General features: G+C 43.4%; 1 protein-coding gene across 6 annotated transcripts in view; it reads left to right on the forward strand.

Moving 5' to 3' along the window:
* Positions 1-2,041: 2,041 nt before the first annotated feature.
* The window catches only part of LOC113013941 (myelin transcription factor 1-like), a 68,613-nt gene continuing 47,151 nt past the window's right edge, over positions 2,042-23,503 (forward strand). For 2 of the 6 annotated variants that reach the window (XM_026155186.1, XM_026155191.1), the window contains exons 1-12: positions 2,043-2,314; positions 3,706-3,760; positions 4,846-4,879; positions 5,019-5,087; positions 9,083-9,315; positions 11,628-12,692; positions 12,767-12,886; positions 13,542-13,632; positions 14,005-14,118; positions 14,202-14,419; positions 17,273-17,475; positions 17,616-17,831. In XM_026155186.1, the coding sequence (XP_026010971.1) occupies positions 3,706-3,760; positions 4,846-4,879; positions 5,019-5,087; positions 9,083-9,315; positions 11,628-12,692; positions 12,767-12,886; positions 13,542-13,632; positions 14,005-14,118; positions 14,202-14,419; positions 17,273-17,475; positions 17,616-17,831 (2,418 nt within the window). In that variant the 5' untranslated portion in view covers positions 2,043-2,314. Of the gene's footprint in view, positions 2,315-3,522; positions 3,614-3,705; positions 3,761-4,845; positions 4,880-5,018; positions 5,088-9,082; positions 9,316-11,627; positions 12,693-12,766; positions 12,887-13,541; positions 13,633-14,004; positions 14,119-14,201; positions 14,420-17,272; positions 17,476-17,615; positions 17,832-23,503 lie in introns of all 6 variants that reach the window. The other 4 variants (XM_026155187.1, XM_026155190.1, XM_026155189.1 and 1 more) reach the window with 4 other exon arrangements.

A 23,503-nucleotide genomic window follows, 5' to 3' on the forward strand; every position in this document is an offset into this window, starting at 1 on the left:
TAAGAGCTACAGTCATACGTCTGTGTAAATGTTCAAGTGAAATACAAATGTGTGAAAATGGAGCACAAAGCCAACACATTTGTTCTTTCTTCATTTTTTTTGAACTGCTGCCCTGTTTGCAACATTATTTAAACCTATTTCATTTCAGCTGAAATAGTTCCAAATATTTTGGGTTTTTAATCTCATATGATGTATGAGATCATACTATAAAGTAACCCTGCCATTCCACATTCAAGTATAAAACCGCCATACTTTCAATCTGCTTCACTGTGAACAGCAGCTGTTACAAGCTCATCTGTCTGTGATATGCACAATTACAATACTGTGCAAAGGTTTTGAGTCACCTCTCATTTCTTTCCATTTTGCTTTCCAGGAGCCAGACATTCAAAAATCAAAAAATCAACATTTTCACACCTATGCTTTTTTTATTTGTTTGTTCAATCATTAATTCTGACCTATCAATCATTTCAGCATCAAAAGACACACCTACACCCACTCCTACCCAACATACACACTCGTATACACACATTGACGTAAACAATGGCAGAAAATTATGGGAAATTCAGGAAAGGAATAAATAAGTGTTGTCTACACATAACAGAAAACATAGCAAAGAACCAATCTTCAGTGATATCTTTAGACACTTTGTTTTGGGCAGCCTGTAATGAAAACAAGGAATTTGTCCCCATTTCTTGAGTTAAATCTATGAAAAATGCCAAAGATAACACAATTTGACAGGCACTAATTAATAATTGTATCAACAGGCTTAGCTTGACCATTTTCTTTTTGTTGAACACTTGGCATATCTCAGAACGGTGTGCAGGGAGTCTCTAAAACATCTGAGAAAGCTAGAGTTTTTAAAAACTCTACAGCAGATGAACAGTATCTGAAAGTCAAAAACTGGAAAAGATCCAGCAAAGACCTGACACAGGACCTGAGAGATGCATCCAATCTGTTGTTCACTGAAGACTCATTAGAAGTTGTCTCAGAGGAAAAGTGGCTTTCATGGCATGGGATACCATCGAGTATCATGAAAGTTTCTCTGTGCAGGCAAAATTGAATTTTAGAGTGCCGAGGGCCGAAGACCTCTCCCTTCAGTCATTTATGAGCAGTCTGTACTCAGTCAGGCACACAGGGCTCTATTCCACATCCTAAGTATGAGCTCTTGGCTTCTGGCAGAAAGTAGAGTCCTAAAATGTGGCTGAATAGCATTAACGTTTCATTTGTCCCTACACCAATTAAGCTTTTACATCAGAGCTTTGTGTAGCACAGGGGTTTTCTGTGGAGTATTGGTTGCTTTTAAGCTGCTTGGTTTGTCATTATCGATCCACTTCTATTTGGTATTTCTTTAGTCTTTCTTTTAATGTTTATTGGCTCTTTTAAAAAGCAGTTTCTGTGACAGCACTTTACACATTTCTGTAAAATTTGTCTTAGGGGACAATAAAGTATACTGTACCGTATCAAGAAGCCATTAATAAGAAGGAAACTGATAGAAATGGCAAACCAGAGGCAACAGGACTTATGTAGAGATTAATCAAATTTGATATTTTTATTTAACATGTTGCCATTATGTAACGATATGGCCCAGAGATGAGCTTTGAATGTTGTTCAAGAACCCTTGAGAACTATTTGTGAAGACACTTACAGAAGTTACAGGAAAGTGTTCCTAAAAGAGAGTTCAGCCTGTGTAAAGATTAAAGGTGGTCAAACACTGAATTTCAAGCTCGTTGGGACTGTGGAAACTGGAGTTTGCTTGTTTGTCTTATTTTATTTTCCCAGGTCTTGATAGATCTTTGCACCTAGTTCATCAGCAATGAATGAAGCAATGAGGTCTGTTTCAAGACTAAGGGAGAACAAAATCTTTGTCTCTGATGTCTGTGAGCTGAGTTCTGCAGCTAACAATGTCCAGCAGAATGCAGTTCTGTCAGAGGAGTGCTGCAGCCTCAGCTGCGCGGGGACTGAGAGGAGCGTGTCGTCGCTGCTGGCTCTGGCTCTTTAAATACTGGCTGCCTCCGGCACTTCGCGGCCGGCCGAGGGGGGAGCCCAGCCCCGGTGGGCCGGTTGCAGCTCTCCTGGGCTCCTGCAGGAGGCACTGCAGCGGGGTTTCTGTCCGTGGTGCTGGAGAGTCGGCAGTCTCTGTCCGGGGTGCTGAACGGCTCGGTTTGCTGCTGCCGCCTCGCAGACTCGGCCCCCTGTGTCCGGCTTGGCTCCGCACTTCTTTCGGGCTCGTAGTCGTTGGAGCGTTACCGGAACGTCCTTCTGCCCGGAGATGTGTCTGCGAGGGGGGAGGGGAGGGCAGTAGTCTGAGCGTAAGGTAAGGCCGAGCTGTGTCTGCGTGACAAAGAGCAGCGTATGCGTGGATGTTGTGAGGCCTCGGCTGCAGACTGTGACGCTGGATTTGGTGCCGAGCGGTGCGGATGAAGCGAGGACGTATTTAGGTTTCCATGTTTTTAACTCGTTTCCTTCCACGGAGAATCATTGGAGATCTGCCTTTTCATCCGATTATTATTATGGGCCGCTAGGTGTTTCCGGCGGTTCTTTGGCGGCCCCAGAAGTGAGAGCCCGAAACGGGAACAGCCCGTCCTCCGCCGGCCGCAGGCCTGGTGGTGCTCAGCCGATCGGCCTGTAGCTCATTCTGTGTTCTCATTTCTCTTTTTGTCAATTGCTGTCAACGTGAAAAAAAGCTTTCAGCAGGATGAGGTCACCTGAAACTTTAGTCATCCTGAAATCCCGATCTGTCACGTCTACAGCTGACTGCTGTCGACTGCCTTCTAGGACGTAGCCTGCTTTACTTTGAGCTCCAAAATCACGAGCATTGATCAGAAAGTCCATCTGTTTACTGATGGAATATTTGAATAGTTAGACTGTACGCTCACACAACATGTCTGCATTGGATACTGTAAGTGTCAAAACGGGGCTCCCCCCTCACGAAATAATTTAGTCATACTTTTGAACTAATGGATATTTGTATTGTTCTTGCCGTCCAATGATTTTTAACTTTAGCCAAGAAAAGTGGCTCAATCTGCAACAAGACCGTTGAAATAATTCAAGCTCATCTTTCCAAAGCTAAATAGATAGCAGTAAATCATTACGTAAGAAATATATTTGTCTACATTTGATTTTGATGTTTTCTGATATGAGAATCAAAATACAGATTTTGGTCAAATCTGTTTGGATGTGGAATTCGCTCACTATATAAACATACAACACACAACAGCAACAGCTAATGTTTGGTGTTCCCAGTGACATGCTACATTGCTGTCTGAGCATGTACAGTATACTAGACCCATGTGCACCCACATATTTCTCCAAAATACACATTTTCTGGTACCTTTGGAAAGATTTTCTTTTAGAAAAGTAGAGTTTTCACATTTCTACCGCCATAAAATTGTGGGATTCACAAGAGAAAGATTAAAGATCTTTAGTTAGAATATAAGCAAGCAGCTTAATATAGTGTATAACATAGTTGTCCTACAACACTAGCTGACTGTAAGGTGGTGTTGTGTGTTTTGTGTGTTTTAGCCAGCAAAAATGAGTTCAAAGTTCAGACTCTGAGCCCGCGGTGGACCAGTACAGAACCAGTCAACCAGAGAGGACAAGCCTCAGTGACAATGTACCTATCTGTCTGCCTGCCTGTCTGTCTGTCTGACTGTCTGTCTACACTTCCTCACTTGTGAATGTTACTCATGTCCCTCTGTTACTTAGATGAGTCAAGACACTACAGAGACACGAACACGAACCCGCTCCAAAGGCATCCGGGGTCAGTATATACACACCCACACACACAAATAAAATTTCTAATACATTAAAAAAATGTTGAAATGAACGCTATAGTTTGCATAAAGCTCTTATCATTTTCACCATGACAAAGAGGGTGGAGTACTGAGAAAGCACTAACACACTTGCTTACCAGACCTTCCTACTTACAACAGTAGTCAAGACAGCTGTAGCTGTTGTAGATGAAATTCATTTTTGGAGTGTTGCTTGGACGTATCTTTACTGTTGTAAATGGACTGATTCTTACATAGCACTTTTCTACTCTCCCGGAGCACTCAAAGCGCTTTATACAACATGTCACATTCACCCATTCATGCCCATTCACACAAGACCTTCTTCTATGCTTTTTAGAAAAAAAGAAGCTAACTAGCACATACATTCTCAAGTGAATGCATCAGAGAGCAACTTGGGGTTAGTATCGTGCATGCAGACTGGGGGCGACAGGGATCAAACCAAAAACCTTCCAATCAGCAGGTGACCTGCTCTACCACCTGAGCTACAGCCACCACATACCCTGTGGTCTACTCATAGGGTGCAGGCTTCCTATGGATGCTGGCATTGAACTGTGTGCTGATAATAAGCAGATGGTCACTTTTATCTCTTCTTCTTTTATCATTATCTTGTTTTTTTCATTTGCCTTGGCACACTCCTCAGAGCAGTTCTCAGCACTTACCAAACACATTTTAACAATTTTTCCTGTGCCATGCATGCTGAAGGATAGAACTCTCTCCAAACCATTATCATTTGTGACAAATGCTTGTTGTGCATTAGTATTTTAAATTATCATGTGTCATTAACCTGCATATAATCTTAAATATTGACACCGAAACAAAAAATTGGCATGCTATGTGTAAAAATATAATAGTACATCTCGTCACTCTGTGGGACAAGATGTCCTCTAATTCTCCAACTTACATTGTAATGGAGAAGATGCCATCTATCTCTTACAGTAAGCAAATCATGTCGACTATAAGCAGAGCTCACAAGATAATACGCTCAGAGTTTTCACTTCAGTTAAAGCCAAATTATTGTTATATCAGTATCTAACATGTCTTCCTGTTTCATCAGAACTGGTGGCACAAGAAATGAAGCAAGACTTAAGGTAAACGAGTTTATAACTCAGCATAAAAAGTTATAAATTATATATATATATATATATATATATATATATATATATATATATATATATATATATAATGTGTGTAAAAAAATTGTATTTCTTTTGACTTGATGTGTGTCAGTAGCAGTTGTCCCACTCCTGGATGTGATGGTAAAGGCCATGTCAGTGGAAGGTACTCACGACACAGGAGGTAAGATTGTTAAATATATATAAGAAATCAGTCAGTCATCATAAAAGACTGTATGCTGCCTAGTACATAGTGTGTATATGAAAGCTTAGGTGTAACAAATCAGTGACAGGCTCTGGTGCCATGTTTTTGGTCCTTACCCCTAGGACATGCCGAGCAAAAAAAACCCCTCTCTCTCAGTCTTGCACGCTCTCCCTCTCTCTCTCTCTCTCTCTCTCTCTCTCTCTCTCTCTCTCTCTCTCACACACACACACACACACACACACACACACACACACACACACACAATAAATACAGTGAATAAATAGAATCATATAGTTATAATAGTAACTATCAGTAACATCATTTCGGCTTCTCATCAGCACCATGGACAGCAACCCTAGTCAGAGGTTGGGGGTAACAGGCATATTTATTTAAGCTTATGCTATAAACTCATGCCATCTTCTTCAACTAGACAACCGTAAACCTAAACCAGGTTTAGCCATGCTGACGTAACTGTACCCTAATGTATATAACAATGGAAGAAATGAGGAAAACACACTGACCACAGGTCCTCATAGACTGGCTAGACAGGGTTATCATACCAAACAAGCACATTCATTTTAGAAAGCCCTTCTAGGTATGTTACACACACATATTACAGTATGAATGCATACATTCAATACATAAATGGTAACAATGCTTCAGTTCTTTACAAAAACACAAACTACATGTCACCAAGTCTTGGAACTCGTGCTGTCGTATTCTGTTCTTCTTATTTTGAGCTCCACTGTTTTGATTCAACTTGCCAAGCATATTTGATGATATTGCTGCACTGACAAACTATTGTTTTTCACTAACTGTATTACAAACTGTTGCAGAGCTGATGTCAGCAGGTTCATGTGCATTTTCCACAAAATGACAGAGAGCAAGGTGAAAAAATGCAAGTAAAATCCCAATTTAAAAAAAAAATTGGCACACTGTGTAAGAGGAAAATAAAAGAAGGCAATGATTTGTAGAGCTCATATATTCATATTTTATTCATAATACAATATAGAAAACAAATGTTTAAACGTTACTATTTCATGAAAAATATAACCTCATTTTGAATTTCGATGTCAGCAACGCATCTTAAAAACACTGGAAGAGCACAACAAAAGGCTGGAAAAGTAAGTGGTACTAAAAAAGAAACACCTAGAGGAACATTTTGCAACCAATTAGGTTACTTGGCAGCAGGTCAGTAACATTACTTACTGTGAAAACAGCATCTTAGCGAGGCAGTGCTTCTCAGAAGTAAAAATAGGCAAAGTTCATCATTCAGGAAAAAAAATGCAAATTGTGGAAAAATCTTAGAATAACACCAAAGTGGGCAAAATGGAGGCTCATCCGATCTGTGAAGACTAGCCTCTGTCAGTGCGCCCCAGGGTGGCTGTGGCTACAATGTAGCTTGCCATCACCAGTGTGTGAATGGGTGGATGACTGGATATGTAAAGCGCTTTGGAGTCCTTAGGGACTAGTAAAGCGCTATATAAATACAGGCCATTTACCATTTACCATTTAGCCTTCACAAGATGAGGAACGATTTTAAAAAGCCCCATGTTTTACTTGTTTTACTTAGACAGAGAATCACACACCCACAGAGAAACTCAAACCCTGGGTCTGAGGCCCTGTGACTAGGGATGGGTATCGAAAACCAGTTCTTGTTGAGAACCGGTTCCCACTGTTTCAATTCCTTGGAATTGTTTGCCAGTTTTGCAAACGATTCCCTTATCGATTCCAGTCGCCCCGAATGACGTCACCACGTTGCAGAGCGTCATTTACCTGGCAGGAAACACGGCGCCTAACGCTCAAAAGTTTGATTATATTTTATGAGAACGGATGACAACAGGGCAACTTGCAATACTTGAAAAGTAGATATTTAATTTAAGGGAGGAAACACTACGAATACGCGATCTGCCTTATTACAAAACCTGCCATTACTGTGCATTTAGGTTACCATGATGAGAGAGACAGAGTCTGGCTGGCTCAGATGCTGGCAGTTCTCACTGCTGTCTACCGGTAGCGTCTCCTTTCAGGCCAGGATAGACGAATGTCACCAAGCAGTGACTAAGGTTGTGGTCAAAGGCTTGCACTCATTTGCCAGCAGATGCCCCCGATTTTCAGTAAGTGAATGTGTTTAATTGTAGGCAGGGACATTACTGGATATTCTTGGGTAATTGCTACTGAATCATTTATGTTGTACTTTGTTATTGCTACAGAAGAATATTTATTTTATTATTTTACATTTATAATTGTTTTTCCTGGGGACCCTGTGACACCCCATTGAAGAGCCGTAGGCTGTGGATCTCTTAAGATCTCACTGTTGGGTTTGTAAGGCCATGTTACTCCTGAAGATATAGAGAAGATATAAAACAAAGTTCTAAGCTAATCAACCTTAGTGTTCTCCTTTTTTAAAAAGAATCGATAAAAGAATCGATAAAGAATCGAATCGTTAAAGAGTTGAAAATGGAATCAGAATCGTGAAAATCTTATCAATACCCATCCCTACCCGTGACCATTATTTGTATTTTTTCGCAATGTAGTCAGGATGACAAAAAGCCAGAGCTCTGTCTAGCCAAATATTCTGTCGTGTTGCTGTGCTGAAGCCAGGTTTTGGCATCAACGTGCAAGATACAGGAGACAGGACGTGAAAGCCTTTAACTTTTATTATTTGTAACCTACAAGGAAGAGAGATAAACAGAGAGCCAGGTCAGAACTGAACCAGGACACGTAAAGCAGAGGACTACACAGGAGAAGCATGAGGGATGATGCAACAAGCAATACAGAGGGTTTAAATACAAAAAAGCAAATGGGCAAAGTGGAGACACCTGAAGAGCACAGCTGAACTGAATCTGACTAAATAGACAGGGGAAGCAAAACTGAACATAGTGTACTTTCAATTCATTTTTTTTTGTCACATTCACAGTATAACATGCAGCGAAATGCTTGCGTCTGAGCTGCGCACAGGCTGCAGACATCGCTCCAAAGGTGTGTGTAGCTTTACCACTATACCAACACAACAAGAGACAAGGAACTATCAAAATAAAACAGGAACTAACTGAGCAGGCAACAGATTCATATATAAACTAGACATGGCAACAGAAACACAGATTTGACATAGAAACAGAAAGGTAAACACTGAAACAAGACTGACTGACTGAGGACTAAACACAGACAAGACAAGGGCACAGGAGAAAAGGGAGGCAAAAATTCAAGGGACTCAAAACATAAACTGAATATACTTGACCTAAAACTAAAACTAACATTTTTAATTAAGAGTTTAGACAAAAAAAAAAAAAAAAACAGGACTATGACAGAATTACTAAATGGTAAATGGCCTGTATTTATATAGCGCTTTACTAGTCCCTAAGGACCCCAAAGCGCTTTACATATCCAGTCATCCACCCATTCACACACACATTCACACACTGGTGATGGCAAGCTACATTGTAGCCACAGCCACCCTGGGGCGCACTGACAGAGGCGAGGCTGCCGGACACTGGCGCCACCAGGCCCTCTGACCACCACCAGTAGGCAACGGGTGAAGTGTCTTGCCCAAGGACACAACGACTGAGACTAGAAATATTATGATAAACAAAATTAGAAAGTCTTCACAGAACAAATCCCCAAATAAGTTCACTAAACACAAAACGCTGGGTCAATGACCTTGGAACTATGGCATAAACAAACATTAGCTCAAAACTATCACACTATCAAACATAAAGCGCTAGGGATTAAGCACCTTCTCTAACTTGTATTCACAATTAAAACCGAGTTAGAATTACGAATTAATCTAGCAAGCATGACTTTGGACTGCGAGAGGAAGCCAGAGTACCTGAAGGAAAAAACTTTGTTGCTAGTAGTATCTAGACTCTCCAGTGTTGCTCACACACCTCAATATAGTATGTGACAGAACACTAATTACTTGTTAGGTTTCTTTCTGACATTATACACATCAGTAACCATGTTTCTCTTTTCAGCATACTTGGTTGCCCAATTGTGAAGAAAAGGAAGCTGGAGGAGGCTGAGGCCGGGGAGAACCAGTCCGCTCCCAAGAGAAAGAATCAGTCTGCTAAACAGGCAGCAGATGGAGGGTTGACTGCAGACAGTGACACAGCAGAAGAGGAAGAGGAGGAGCAGAAAGAGAATGAAGGGGATGAAGAAAACAAGGACAAGAAGGCCAAAACAACAAGCAGGCCAGAGTCAATAAAACGTGAGTAAATCCAAACTAGAGCAGTTGCCTCCTTACCCGCCAAGCAAAACTGGCTCCTGTATACATAGTTATTTTAAGTATGTACAGTCAGGGAAAACAATTATTTGAACCCCTGCTGATTTTGTAACTTTTCCCACTACCAAAGAAATGGTCAGTCTATAATTTCAATGGCAGGTTTATTTGAACAATGAGAGACTTTACTTTATTGATTTATATAGTACTCTTCACAGGATAAAAACCACAAAGTGCTTCACAATAATATAAAACAGATAAACATAAAACAGTACAATCAAATATACAGCACAAATCTAATTAAAAACTAGTCTAAAGATGGAGGGAGAGAATTCCACAACCTTGGGGCCACCGCTCTGGTTTTAAAACGTGTTCGGGGGACTACCAACAGCCTTTGAAATCAATAAAGTAAAGTAAAGTAAAGTAAAGTAAAGTAAAGTAAAGTAAAGTAAAGTAAGAGACAGAACAATAACCAAAAAATCCAGAAAAATGGATTTGAAAAAAGTTACAACTTAATTTGCATCTTCATGAAGGAAATAAATATTTGATCCCTTTGCAAAACGTGGTTTAGTACTTTGTAGCAAAATCTTTTTTGGTAACTGGAGAAGTCAGACGTGTCTTGTAGCTGGCCACAAGTTTTGCACACATCTCAGGGGGGATTTTGTCCCACTCCTCTTTGCAGATCCTCTCCAAGTCATTAATGTTTCATGGCTGATGTTTGGCAACTCTAACCTTCAGCTCCCTCCACAGATTTTCTGTGGGATTGGAGACTGACTAGGCCACTCCAAGACCTTAATATGCTTCGTCTTGAGCCAATCCTTTGTTGCCTTGGTCGTGTGTTTTGGATCATTGTCATGCTGGAATACTCACCCACGACCCATTTTCAATACCCTGGCTAAAGGAAGGTGGTTCTCACCCAAGATTTGATGGTACATGGCCCCATCCATCCTCCATTTGATGTGATACAGTTGTTCTGTCCCCTTGGCAGAAAAACACCCTCAAAGCATGTTTCTACCTCCATGTTTGACGGTGGGGATAATATTCTTGGAGTCATTGACAGCATTCTTCCTCCTCCAAACATGGCAAGTTGAGTTGATGCCAAATAGCTCGGTTTTGGTCTCATTTGACCACAACACCTTCACCAAGTCCTCTTTTGAAACATTGAGATATTTCGTGACAAACTTCAAAGTTTGAGTAGTTCTGGCCTGATTCCTCACCGTTCTTATTCTCATAAACTCCACGAGGTGAGATCTTGTGTGGAGCTCCAGACCGAGGGAGACTGGCAGTTATTTTATCATTCTCCCATATGCGAATAATCGCGCCAACTGTTGTCACCTTCTCACCCAACTGCTTGGCAATGGTCTTGTAGTCCATTCCAGCCTTGTGTAGGTCCACAATCGTGTCCCTGACATCCATGGAAAACTCTGGTCTTGGCCATGGTGCAGAGTTTGGAATCTGGATCGATTGATTGCTTCTATGGACAGCTGTCTTTTATACAGGTAACGAGTTGAAAAGGCTCCAAATGTCAGCTTGTTACCTGTATAAAATATAAATGGGAGCCAGAAATCTTGCAGATTGATGGGGGATCAAATACTTATTTCCTAGTCAAAAGTTTGGACACACCTTCTCATTGAATGGTTTTTCAGATCTTTTATTGTTGTAATTTGTTATGGAATAATAAACTGTAAAGCCTCTGAAAATGGAGGGGCTGTGCATAAAAGTTCCTAAACAGATAGCGCAAGACCTTTGTTAACATCAATCTTGTTTGTGGTGTACAGACACAAAATTACAATTTCTGTCACTGTCAACTCTGATGTTACTCTGATGTGGGTGAAGTAGATCTTAAAATGTAATGCCTACTTACATAAAAGTAACATTGTAGACTTTGAAAAATATTGATAAAGGTACATGTAGTTGTAATTCCTTACTTCAACCTGAAACTGATCCGAGTTTCCATTTTGTAGTTGAAATATAGACACATTAAAGCATATGTAATCCAGTGTCACAGAAATGAGCTTTGTATAAAAACAAGGACATTAAAAAACATAATCAGTATTTCAGTGACTGTGACGAACAGAACCGTTTCAAGATAGCGGAGAGTTTGGCATGAGTGTAGACCAAAGCCAACTTCCAGAACAGTTGACTTTGGTCTACAGTTTGGTTTGCATGCTTCACTTCACTCTTGCTAAACAAATCACATCAAGTCACCTGCAAGATCAGTCACAATGCTTGTTTTTGTGAGATGACACAGACAAAACAATCTGTGGCAATGACATTTATCTGTACTTTGAACTCCACAGCAGAGGCCTCACAGGTGACAAAAGTAACAGCAGTGTGTCCTTCAGCTGACCTTGACATGAACAAACACATCAGTGCAAAGGCTGAGAACAAAACTGTGAGTGAGAAAGCTGGTGAGGAAGTAAAACCTGCTGATGACCTTCAGCAGGAGGAAACAGAGACAAAGGATGTGAAGGATGCTTGTCTGATGACAAAGAATCAGCCATCTGCGGAACCCGCAGAGCTAACAGGCATTCCTGATCTAAAAGAAACAAAGGAGGCGGAAGAAGCAGAAGAACAGGAAGAAAATGGACAGCAAAAAAGTCCTGAGAATATTGTAGAAGAGAGGGTAATAGAAAGACAAGTGATAAGCCAGAAAAACTCAGATCATCAGTATTCAAGTGGTGATTACGGCCATCTGGCCAAAGAGTCAAAGCAGCATAAGAGGGAAGCTGATGAAGAAGAGGTCGAAGAAGAGGAAGAAGAGGAAGAAGAGGAAGAAGAAGAAGAGGAGGATGGAACAGACAGGGAGGTCCTCCAAGAGGTTGACACTCCTTACACTTTGAGTCCACGCACTCAGGGATCTGAAACTGAGGTGTCACTCAGGGAAGAAAAGATCTGTACTCCCATGACTGAGGAAGAAGAGGATGAAGAACAGGAAGGGGAGAGAGAGGGGGAGGATCACAGACAAGAGAAGGAAGACAGTGAGATCCTGGGGGAGGAAGAGGAGGACCAAGACTCCAGTAAAGCCTCTCCAACAACAGTGGTTATAGAGGTCCGCTCTGAGGATGATGATGATGATGATGATGATGAAGATGAAGAGGAGGAAGAGGAGGAGGAGGAGGAAGAAGAGGAAGGAGAGGAGCAGGATCGTGTCTCAGAGGGCTCGGGAATAACAGACGACTCAGAGAACTGGGATATGACTCGGGGGAACCTGGGGCTGCTGGAGCAGGCTATTGCTCTGAAGGCGGAGGAAGTGAAGGAAGGCCAGGAGAGCCGGAGCTCCCTGGACTACCAACCATACACATCATCCAGCAAGAGCTCAGAGGCTGCTGCTGTAGCCCGCCGCACCACTCACTACAGCAAAGGTAAGAAACAGCAAAGTCAAATGTGAACGTGTTTGCATAGAAAGTAGGTGATCACTATCTAAATAAAATTCCAGAAAAAAAGGAAGTCAAGTGTCCAACGCCAGGGTGTGATGGGACGGGTCATGTGACTGGGCTGTATCCCCATCATCGCAGTCTGTCTGGATGTCCTCACAAAGACAGAATCCCTCCAGAGAGTAAGTATAGTTTACCATTAACTTCATTGACCAACATTCAAATGTGTGCACTTTGAATTATCACCATGATTAATAAATACTGACCAATAATGCTAACACACAAACCTGTTTCTAAAAAAGTGTCCCTAATATTGTAGGGTGTTTACCTTGCGATTTAAAGTGCCTTAAGGTGATTGGTGCTATATGACTGGCCAACACTGAATTGACTAGATAATAAAATCACCAAATTCTAGGTAGCATCCTGCAAATTTATATTTAGTAATGTTATTTCGGAATACAATATCATCATAGGTTTTCACAGATGGGTGAATCCCTATCTTTACTTTTGGGGTGCTTTTTTTTCCCTGACCTGTATGTTTGTTTATTAGTTGTGAGGTGTTCCACAGCATTAGACGTCACATCCTCAGCATATTAAGTCAACTATTTTACATAGGCTTTTAACTTTTTTGGAATTCAGGTTGTAAATATTATTATTAACTCTACCAGCTTTACCATTACTCTTACTTCCACTACTGCTGTAAATTCTGTATCTTTGCCACTTGTCCTTTTCTAGCTCATACAGGTGTACACGTACATTACTACTGTTACTGCTGTGAAACCACCTAATGCAAGATAAATGCACTGACCTGAGTTTGCACTTGCTGTGTGTCTGTAGTCCTGGCCATGCATGAGAACGTCTTGAAGTGTCCTACTCCTGGCTGCACAGGCCAAGGCCATGTTAACAGCAACCGCAACACACATCGCAGGTTAATAAAGCACTCGATACACTCTGAACACTTTTTACAACAGTATATGAAACAGAAATTGACTGTCACTACTTCATAGAAAAGAACTTGTAAAAAGAGGCTTGTATTCTGATGGTTTTTTTTTAAATAGTTTAGTGTTAAAGATCCTAGATCTGATTGCACACACACACACACACACACACACACACACACACACACACACACACACACACACACACACACACACACACACACACATTTGCAAAATAATACTGCATAACATTTCATTGTGCTCACATCTGCTTACACTGCTTTCCCAGCAATTCAGTGAGTTTCTATTGATGAGCATTTTATTTCTTTAAATGCAATATCATTGGCATGCCTCCCCATCAGTCTGTCCGGCTGCCCCATTGCCGCAGCTGCTAAGCTGAACAAGAACCAGGACAAACAGGTTCATTTACAGGCTTCAGCCAGTGAACCCTCTTCCAATTCTGACAGAGTGCTCAGGTGAGACATGCAAGAAAAATTTTCAACTAATTGATTCATACAATGTTAAAGTATCAGTACCTAAATCAGGGCTCTTTTTTTAGGCCCATGTGTTTTGTCAAACAGCTGGAGATCCCTCAGTATGGCAGCTACCGGCCCAACACGGTGACCACTACACCTCGAGCAAACCTGGCCAAGGAGCTGGAGAAATACTCCAAGGTGTCTTTTGACTATGCAAGCTTTGATGGTCAGGTTTTTGGAAAGCGTACGCTCATTCCAAAGACACCTAGCACTGCTGAAACATCACCCAAAGCCTTCAAAAGTAAGACACAATTTCACTTTGCTTTTATTTCTTAACAACTTACAGGCTTTTTATAACCAATCCAATCCAACTTTATTTATATAGCACTTTAAAAACAACAAAGTTGACCAAAGTGCTTTCCAATAATAAAACAGAGACAGCAGTTAAAAAACATACATTAAGCAGACAAAGAAATAAATATAAATAACAATAAAATAAATACATAAATGAAAAAGAAGATAAAAATAAATCAGTATATATATTAAATATTAAAACATGAGTAAAATAGACAATAAGATATACAATGAATAAGATTAACAAAATAAAAAGATTAAGAGTGACCAACAGCTGACTAAAACTGACTACAAGCTGACTCTGGTACTACTCCTAAAAAGCCTTTGAAAAAAAGTGTATTTTTAAAAGTGATTTAAACATTTCAAGTGTTGGGGCCAGCCTAATATGGAGGGGCAGTTTATTCCATAATTTGGGTCCCCCCAGTGTTTCAGTCTCGGCATGGGGACAGCAAGGAGTGACTGGTCAGTTGATCTGGGAGACCTTTGTGGACTGTATTGGTGTAGAAGGTCTGACAGGTAAGAAGGAGCCAGGACATTTAAAACTTTAAAAGCAAACAATACAATTTTTAAATGAATTCTAAAATGGACAGGCAACCAAGTGTAAAGAGGCAAGAACAGGGGTAATGTGCTCACGTTTGCATGTCCCTGTCAACAGACAAGCTGCAGCATTCTGGACCATTTTCAAGCGTGATAGTGAAGCCTGATCAACACCAATATAAAGTCCATTACAATAATCAAGCCGAGTGGTCACAAATGCATGTAAAACTCTCTCCTAGTCACAAAAAGAAATAAAAGGTTTTACTTTAGAGAGCTGCCTCAGCTGAAAAAAGCTTTTTCTCACCACTGCATTTACCTATTTGTCCATTTTAAGAGCTGTGTCAATTTTTACTCCAAGGTATCGTTATGGTTTTAACATAAACTCTCTATGGCACTGTTTGTGAACCGCATTCCCTCTGTGCAAATTGTTATTTGTTTGGTATCTTCTGATCAATTGCAGTGTTATAATACATCCATATTACAAGTAGATGAAGGCTTAAATGAGATATTTCAAATGACAAAGGCAATATTTATCTCCTTTAAAGATACCAAAGAAAAAAACTTGGTGAATCTGATAAGCATTAAGCACTTTCCTTCACTGTCTTATTCTTGAATATATTTTAGAACCAAGCACTCCTGCAATCTCCAAACAATTTAAACACAGAATAATACAAAAAGAAAAAGATTATGTAGTTAAGGCTGGAAATGATGACCCAAATTAAGGATGCATGATGGACCGAGCAGTGAAGGAAAGTCAGGTACAGGTTAACATCCAAAAAAGTTTTTTTATTCAACCCCAAAACAAACTCGGTTAAACTACACAGAAAAATCTAAATGTTGGGCCCATAAAAGAGGTCAAAGTAACAAAACTACACAAGCACTACAACAACTGAAACAAACTGACCTACCTAAACAGACAAGTGGAAACTTAAATAGTGGCTGATCAGCCCACAAAAACAAAAAAAGGGATAAAACACACAAAAACCCAACTGAGACTAACATAACAAATTCCATTTCCCCCCCATGATCCAGAATTGTGGTATGACCCAATTTGCAGTTCTCCATATAAGCTTGCTCTGCCCCTTTTCCACCTCTTAGCTCATCAACCAAGGGACCCCAGCAGCTGTCACTGAGGTAAAGAAAACAGAAGAAAGATTAAATCATACATACATAACAGTGTAAACTAAAATATCCTCACTTATTTTAAAATACAGTATTATGTGAGTATATAAATGAATTAATTCTAAACCAAAACCAATTCTTTATTACCCTGTAAATGAAATCCTATATCTAAAGGAAGAAAAATGTAAATGTAGTGTTATGTGTAAGCCTCTGTTGTAACATTGATGTTTGGTGGACATTACCACTGTGTGGCTGTAACTGCAGCCATCACAATGCAATACAGGTGACAGTGAATAAGTAAAAGTAACACATGATACAAAAGAAAACTAAGCTACAAAGTAAAACATTAAAACAATTAAAAGAAACCAAACACAGAAACAAGAAGACACACACCAAACATGAGAAGAGAGACAGATGGGGAAAAATTCTAATTCTGTTATACATTTACCCTCCTCACATCCATCAAGCACAAGGTAACCTATCAGTTGAACTGTGGGAGGAAGCCGAACTACCTGGAAGATGCCAGGCACAGGGAAAACGTGCAAACTCCACATATGAAGGCCTCATTTGGTTCCTGGTTTAGACCAGGAGTCTTTTTGCTGCGAGGTGACAGTGCTAACCATTCTATGTGAAATGGTCTTATTCACATTTTTTATACCACCTTTCAAACATAGCTAGGTTCTGCAAAGGGCTTTTATAATGTTTTCCATTCACACTCACATGCTAAAGAGGCAGAGCTGCCATGCGTGACACCTGTATCAGAAGCAACTTAAGGCGCAGTCCTGAGATTATAGGGGCAGAGAACCACCTGAGTTATATCCAAATGGAATATGTCATTCTACAATTATTCTGATCAATAAATGACATTATACCAAAAAACAATTTTTGTCAGTAACGTCTATAAATTTGTATTAATAACTGTATGTTTTTGTATAAAATGTTTTACTTTTTTAAATAATTTATACATAAAAGTTTGTTTTTTTCACTTGCCAAGCTCTGTATAAAATTGTATGAGGTTCTGCTATAACTAAAAACAAACCTGAACTAGTACATATGTTGCACTCATATAGTCGTAGAATATGCAGTAATCTCCTCCCAATTTCATGTCTCAAGGAAATCATTTTGTTCCACTTGTACGCAGCTAAATTATTCCCCAAGGCATCCTCCCCCAGTCACAGCATGTCAGGAAGCTTTTCTATGAGCACCTTGTCCTCCAGCGGTTATGACTATAGCCAAGATGCAGAGGCAGCCCACATGGCAGCAACAGCTATTCTCAACCTGTCCACCCGCTGCTGGGAGAGACCAGAGACACTCAGCACCAAGACCAGGGAGCCCTGCACCAAGGTGATGCACAGTGAATTTCATTTAGACGCAAGCTTCTTTTTTAAAACTACGGTTTAAAATAGCCTAACAATGAACAGTGTATGAAACTCGTGCTCTTTGAGTTTGCAGTCACTACATTTGCACACTGTGTCCTCACTTAGGAGGCAGATATTGAGGTGGATGAGAATGGCACCTTGGACCTTAGCATGAAGAAGACCAAGCGGGAGGGAGTACAGTCTCCAGAGCCTTCATCTTCTTTGTCTTCTTCCTCTCAACATGTGGGAGCCATTGCATCTCAGGGCCAAACTCAGCAAGAGTGGGAAGGCCCACTTGACTTCACCAAAATGGGTGGTGTCAAAGAAGAAGACCACGAAGAGGTAAGTAGAGATCTACTGTAAATGAGGACAGCTAGAGAAAATGAAAGCGAATCAGAGCTGATTTGTTGGGAACCTACAGTTCTTAATAAATGTATTAGAGCACCTGCAATAAAAACAAGAAAAACACAAATACTTTAGAAATCTGTCAAGATTGAAGTCGTAAATTATTATTAGTGTCATATTAAACCATTAAAAATTTAATTTGGAACGCCAGTAAATATTTTCAATTTGACATCTTAATCAAAAAACAATAATGTACTTTACTGCTTTTTCTCCTTTCTTGAAAAATAATACATTAGAAAGTTCATTGATAACAGAAATAATTACATTTTAGCTTTAAATTGTTGGTTTGATTAAAGTGATGCACATGGTGGATTAACCATTACAGAACCATAAAAAATGATTTAGGGAACAAGTAGTACTGTTCAATTACCCTTACATTGGGTGGTGGTCTAATAAGGTGGCATGGTTTGTGGCTCAGCTGCAGGGGAGCGGTGAAGCTGCCCCACATATCTGTTCTCCATCACCTGGTCATGGCTCCCTACTTCAGTAGGATCCCTGGACCTAAGGGAAGAGGATCACTGAGCTGCAGAGAGAGTGGGCTGTAGAAATTATGCAGCGGACTGTCTTATAAGCTGTTTGCACAAATTAAAAAAAGACCTTCACACGCAGGAAGAACGTCCTGCCGGCCTGGGTCCTTGCTACAGTCACTTCTTTTCAGCCAGTGGAGGTGCTAACCCAGTTGCTGGCTGACCTGGTAGCTGTGCACCGGGAGCAGGCAGTGGTGCATCGCCATCTCCTAGATAAGCTGCGGGATCATTCCAAGCATGGGACAAGTGTAGTCGAATGTCTGGTTGCTTGGGCTGACTTTCACCTGAACATCACGAATAGGCCATAGTGCTGCTGCTCTCTTGCTCTTGACGAAGGCAGTCGCACTTTTTGTCACAGCTGCCGAGGCGAGCCGTGTGGAGTTAGAAGAAGGACCCAAGATGCAGGCAGTGGATAAGATGCCGGTGAGTTTATTTATACAGGGGTGAGAAGGCAAACAGGCAAGAGGGAAGACAAAACTAAAGACCTGAACTGGGAAAGCTAAATGACAAACCTGAGATGATACAAAAGGGGATGAGAGGCAGAGAGACGAGCTGGACACCGAATAACACAGACTGACACGGAGGAACACAGACGAACCGGCAACAGGCAGGAAAACACACAGGGCTTAAATACACACACCAGTAATCAGGGGGTGAGAGACAGGAGGGCAACACAGCTGGGAGGAATCTGGGCTGACGGGACAGGGGAAACGTAGCCTGATCACACTCACATACGACACGGACCTTCACAATAAAACAGGAAACTCAGACACATGGAACCAGACAAGACATTGAACTAAACAGACAGATTCACAAACAGATGGGGTGACACCATAGACAGACAGATACAGACGCAGACTCAGAGGCAGACCGAATATAACACAGAACCTAAACAATCATCTAAAAAATGATAACAAACCAAAAGCGCTGGGTCACCGACCCAGGACCATGACAGTACCCCCCCCCCCCCCCTCAAGGGCTGGCTCCAGACAGCCCAGCAGAAACACAAAAACCGACCAAAACAAAACAGAAAAGGACCCGACCAGGGCGGACGGAGGGGGCCCAGGACGGAGGGACAGAGTCCAAAAAGGCCCAGATGGTCAAGTTCAGGAGGCCGACCATGCGAATGGCAGCAGGGCAGGTCTGGATGCCGGCCACGCAGTAGGCAGTGGCGTGGAAACAGTCCTGGGGGCCGACCGTGCGGACGGCAACAGCGGCGTGGAAACAGTTCTGGGGGCCGACCGTGCGGACGGCAACAGCGGCGTGGAAACAGTTCTGGGGGCCGACCGTGCGGACGGCAACAGCGGCGTGGAAACAAGTCCGGAGGCCGGCCACGCGGAAGGCAGTGGCGGCGTTCAGGAGGGCGTCCACGGTGGCGGAGATGCCCAACAAGCGGCCTGGCAGATGACCGACGATGTGGAGGTGGTAGTAAGGGACCTGAAGGCTGCGTGGCCCCTGCAGCCCCAGGCGAAGCAGAGGCTGGACCAGCAGAGGCTGGACCAGCAGAGGCTGGACCAGACGAGGCGGAAGCAGAGGCTGGACCAGACGAGGCGGAAGCAGAGGCTGGACCCGGCGATGCTGATGAGGATGAAGACACGGAGGCTGGACCCGGCGATGCTGATGAGGATGAAGACACGGAGGCTGGACCTGGCGATGCTGATGAGGATGAAGACACGGAGGCTGGACCCGGCGATGCTGATGAGGATGAAGACACGGAGGCTGGACCCGGCGAGGCTGATGAGGATGAAGACACGGAGGCTGGACCAGGCGAGGCTGATGAGGATGAAGACACGGAGGCTGGACCAGGCGAGGCTGATGAGGATGAAGACACAGAGGCTGGACCAGGCGAAGCAGAAGCGGAGGCTGGACCGGGCGAAGCAGCTGATGAGGATGCTGAAGCTGGGCTAGGCGAAGCAGCTGATGAGGATGCTGAAGCTGAAGCTGAGACTGCAGCGGGCGAGGGTGATGAGACTGCAGCTGGTGATGAGACTGCAGCTGATGGCTGGACGGGGTCCTCGGGCCCCCCAGCTGACGAGGCCGGATGCTGGACGGGCTCCTCGGGCCCCCCAGCAAAAACAGTCTCAGAACCAGTGGGCACCGGAGCCCCTGGCACACACAGAACGGAACCAGCAGGTGCGGAGACCCCTGGCAGAGACGGAACAGAACCAGCAGGCACACGGGCCTCTGGCAGGAATGCAACAGAACCAGCAGGCACACGGGCCTCTGGCAGGGACGCAACAGAACCAGCAGGCACACGGGCCTCTGGCAAACATAAAACAGACTGCAGCTGCACTGAGCAGTGACTCAGCTCAGGCAGTGACAGTCCGGTACAGTCCTCAGCTGGCTTCTTAACCTCCAGGGGTCCAGAGTCAGCTGGGGGCTGAAACCCAGCCTCTCGGGAGGCCCTGGAGTGTGTCTCAGTCTCAGAACTGGCCAGCTCTTGAGGAATGTTTCCATTGTTATTGGGTTTGTCTCTCTGCTTAGAGTACGAAGTTGTTGAACTGTCCGTTATGGGTTGGACTGACATGGCTTGCTGTACAGGAGGAGTAGGTGAAGGTGATGGCTGAACAGGTGGTGGAGCAACTGACACAGGATGCAGGGCTGGTGGCTGCTGAACAGGAGGCTGAACTGAGGATAAAGCTAATGATTCTTCTGCCAACCGGGCTACTGACTGGGCCATGGATTGTAACAGGGTTTGTAATAAGTCTGGCTGTGGCTGTAATTGAGCTATGGATTGTGAGGCTGAATGTGGCGGAGGTGGCGACTGGGCTTCTGGCCGGGCGGCTAACTGAGCTTCTGGCCGGGCGGCTAACTGAGCTTCTGGCCGGGCGGCTAACTGAGCTTCTGGCCGGGCGGCTAACTGAGCTTCAGGCCATAAACAGTTTTTGTCCTGTGCCGTACAGAACATCACCCCTGAGTAAACAGTTCAGACCAATAATACTGTCCTGTCCACTCACCACAGCTGCCCGCTCGGAAATCCCCAGGTCCGACTGTGGCGAGGAGCGTCGGCAGCGTGAGCGCCGTTTCCCCCTTGAAGGCTGGGTTGACGGGCCGGGCAGTGAAGCATGAGTTGCAGGGTGGGTGGTAACAGCCGGGGGGCGAAGACGGAGTCCATTCAGAATGAAATTCTGTGCGAGCGGGTGAAGTGAGCTGAGCAGCCAGGGGAGACCAGAAACCAAGCGCTGTAGCCGATTAGCCACGGCTTGGCGAAATTCTCTCCCCTCGTGCTCCAGCCACGCGTTAATTAATTTGTCCACGGAGTAAATAATGTCCTCCCGGAGCTCCTTGGGCGGGTTGAATGCTGCTGGGTCCATAGTGGCCGGTTCGTACTGTCACGGCTGCCGAGGCGAGCCGTGTGGAGTTAGAAGAAGGACCCAAGATGCAGGCAGTGGATGAGATGCCGGTGAGTTTATTTATACAGGGGTGAGAAGGCAAACAGGCAAGAGGGAAGACAAAACTAAAGACCTGAACTGGGAAAGCTAAATGACAAACCTGAGATGATACAAAAGGGGATGAGAGGCAGAGAGACGAGCTGGACACCGAATAACACAGACTGACACGGAGGAACACAGACGAACCGGCAACAGGCAGGAAAACACACAGGGCTTAAATACACACACCAGTAATCAGGGGGTGAGAGACAGGAGGGCAACACAGCTGGGAGGAATCTGGGCTGACGGGACAGGGGAAACGTAACCTGATCACACTCACATACGACACGGACCTTCACAATAAAACAGGAAACTCAGACACATGGAACCAGACAAGACATTGAACTAAACAGACAGATTCACAAACAGATGGGGTGACACCATAGACAGACAGATACAGACGCAGACTCAGAGGCAGACCGAATATAACACAGAACCTAAACAATCATCTAAAAAATGATAACAAACTAAAAGCGCTGGGTCACCGACCCAGGACCGTGACACTTTTCTCCTCTCCTCTCCTCCTCTCCCTTAGCTTCCCTGCTTGGCCTCTTGTGTCCTTGTCTAGTCTTGTGTTTTTTGTATTACTTTTCCCTGGAACAGTCTCTCACAGAGAGGAATTATGGATTTGATCAACTGGTCCCTGAATGCAATTGACACCCTTTTCTCAATGAGAAGTCTGGGCTCGGGTGAGCCTGAGTGTCCTGGAGGTACTTTCCCTGCTGGATACTTGATGGACGGGTGGCATTACTCGAGGGTTGTGTGCCTGGCGGGACTGTCGATCGAAGACGCTGAAGATATCTATCTATTCGGAACCATGATAACAGGGTTCTTGCTGATCGGAGCTGGCTTGGCCCTGGCTTATCGAAGAATTAAGAAAGCGAAACCGGCTGTTCAAACCCCCACAAGGCTGCCCGCTGGGATTGAAACGATGGGACGAGGCGTGAGTTCTCAAAATGGGCTCATTGAGTGCAGCACGGATAAGATCTTGGAGAAGCTTGCAGCTGCCGTGAACACTCAGAATAAGACCTCTGAGCGCAAATTGGATTACACCTTGGAGAAGCACTCAGAATAAGAGTTGTTCGCACTAAAGTAAAAGCCACCATCACTTCATGCGGCTACCACTTCAGCACCAGCTGTGATCTCAAGGCTGGAGCTGAACAAAAACACCCTGATAACAGACGGTGCTTAGACTGTTCCTCCCCTATGCAAGGCCACCTGGGTTGGCTGGAAGACTGTTTACTTAGCCTGGCAGGGCGAAGGACACTGTCTCAGCTGAACTCTGGACACACACACACATACACATACACTGATACACACTCATCCCCCCTCCCTTTCCAAACGCCTTCGATGCTTGTCCCCTCCCGGGGAAGATAGCGGTCGACTGGACCAACGCAGACATGCTGCAGGACCGGATGCGCTGTTTACACCGGCTCTCTATTACCCTTTACCCTCCCCTGTTGCTTGTCTCGTGTTTCTATAGTGTATTGATAGTCATGTGCTTTTTGTAGGCGCTGAGGTGTTGTTTTTTTTCTGTTCTCAAACTGATCTCCCTGTTGGAGCTCAGTCTGGGGGGAGTTCTTTTTTCTCCTCGTATTTCCTCATGTTGTGTATTTACCATTGTTATACCTCTCTGACCTGTCTTTCCCAT

This window comes from Astatotilapia calliptera, chromosome 20, assembly GCF_900246225.1.
Source record: "Astatotilapia calliptera chromosome 20, fAstCal1.2, whole genome shotgun sequence".
In the NCBI taxonomy this organism is placed as follows: Eukaryota; Metazoa; Chordata; class Actinopteri; order Cichliformes; family Cichlidae; genus Astatotilapia; species Astatotilapia calliptera.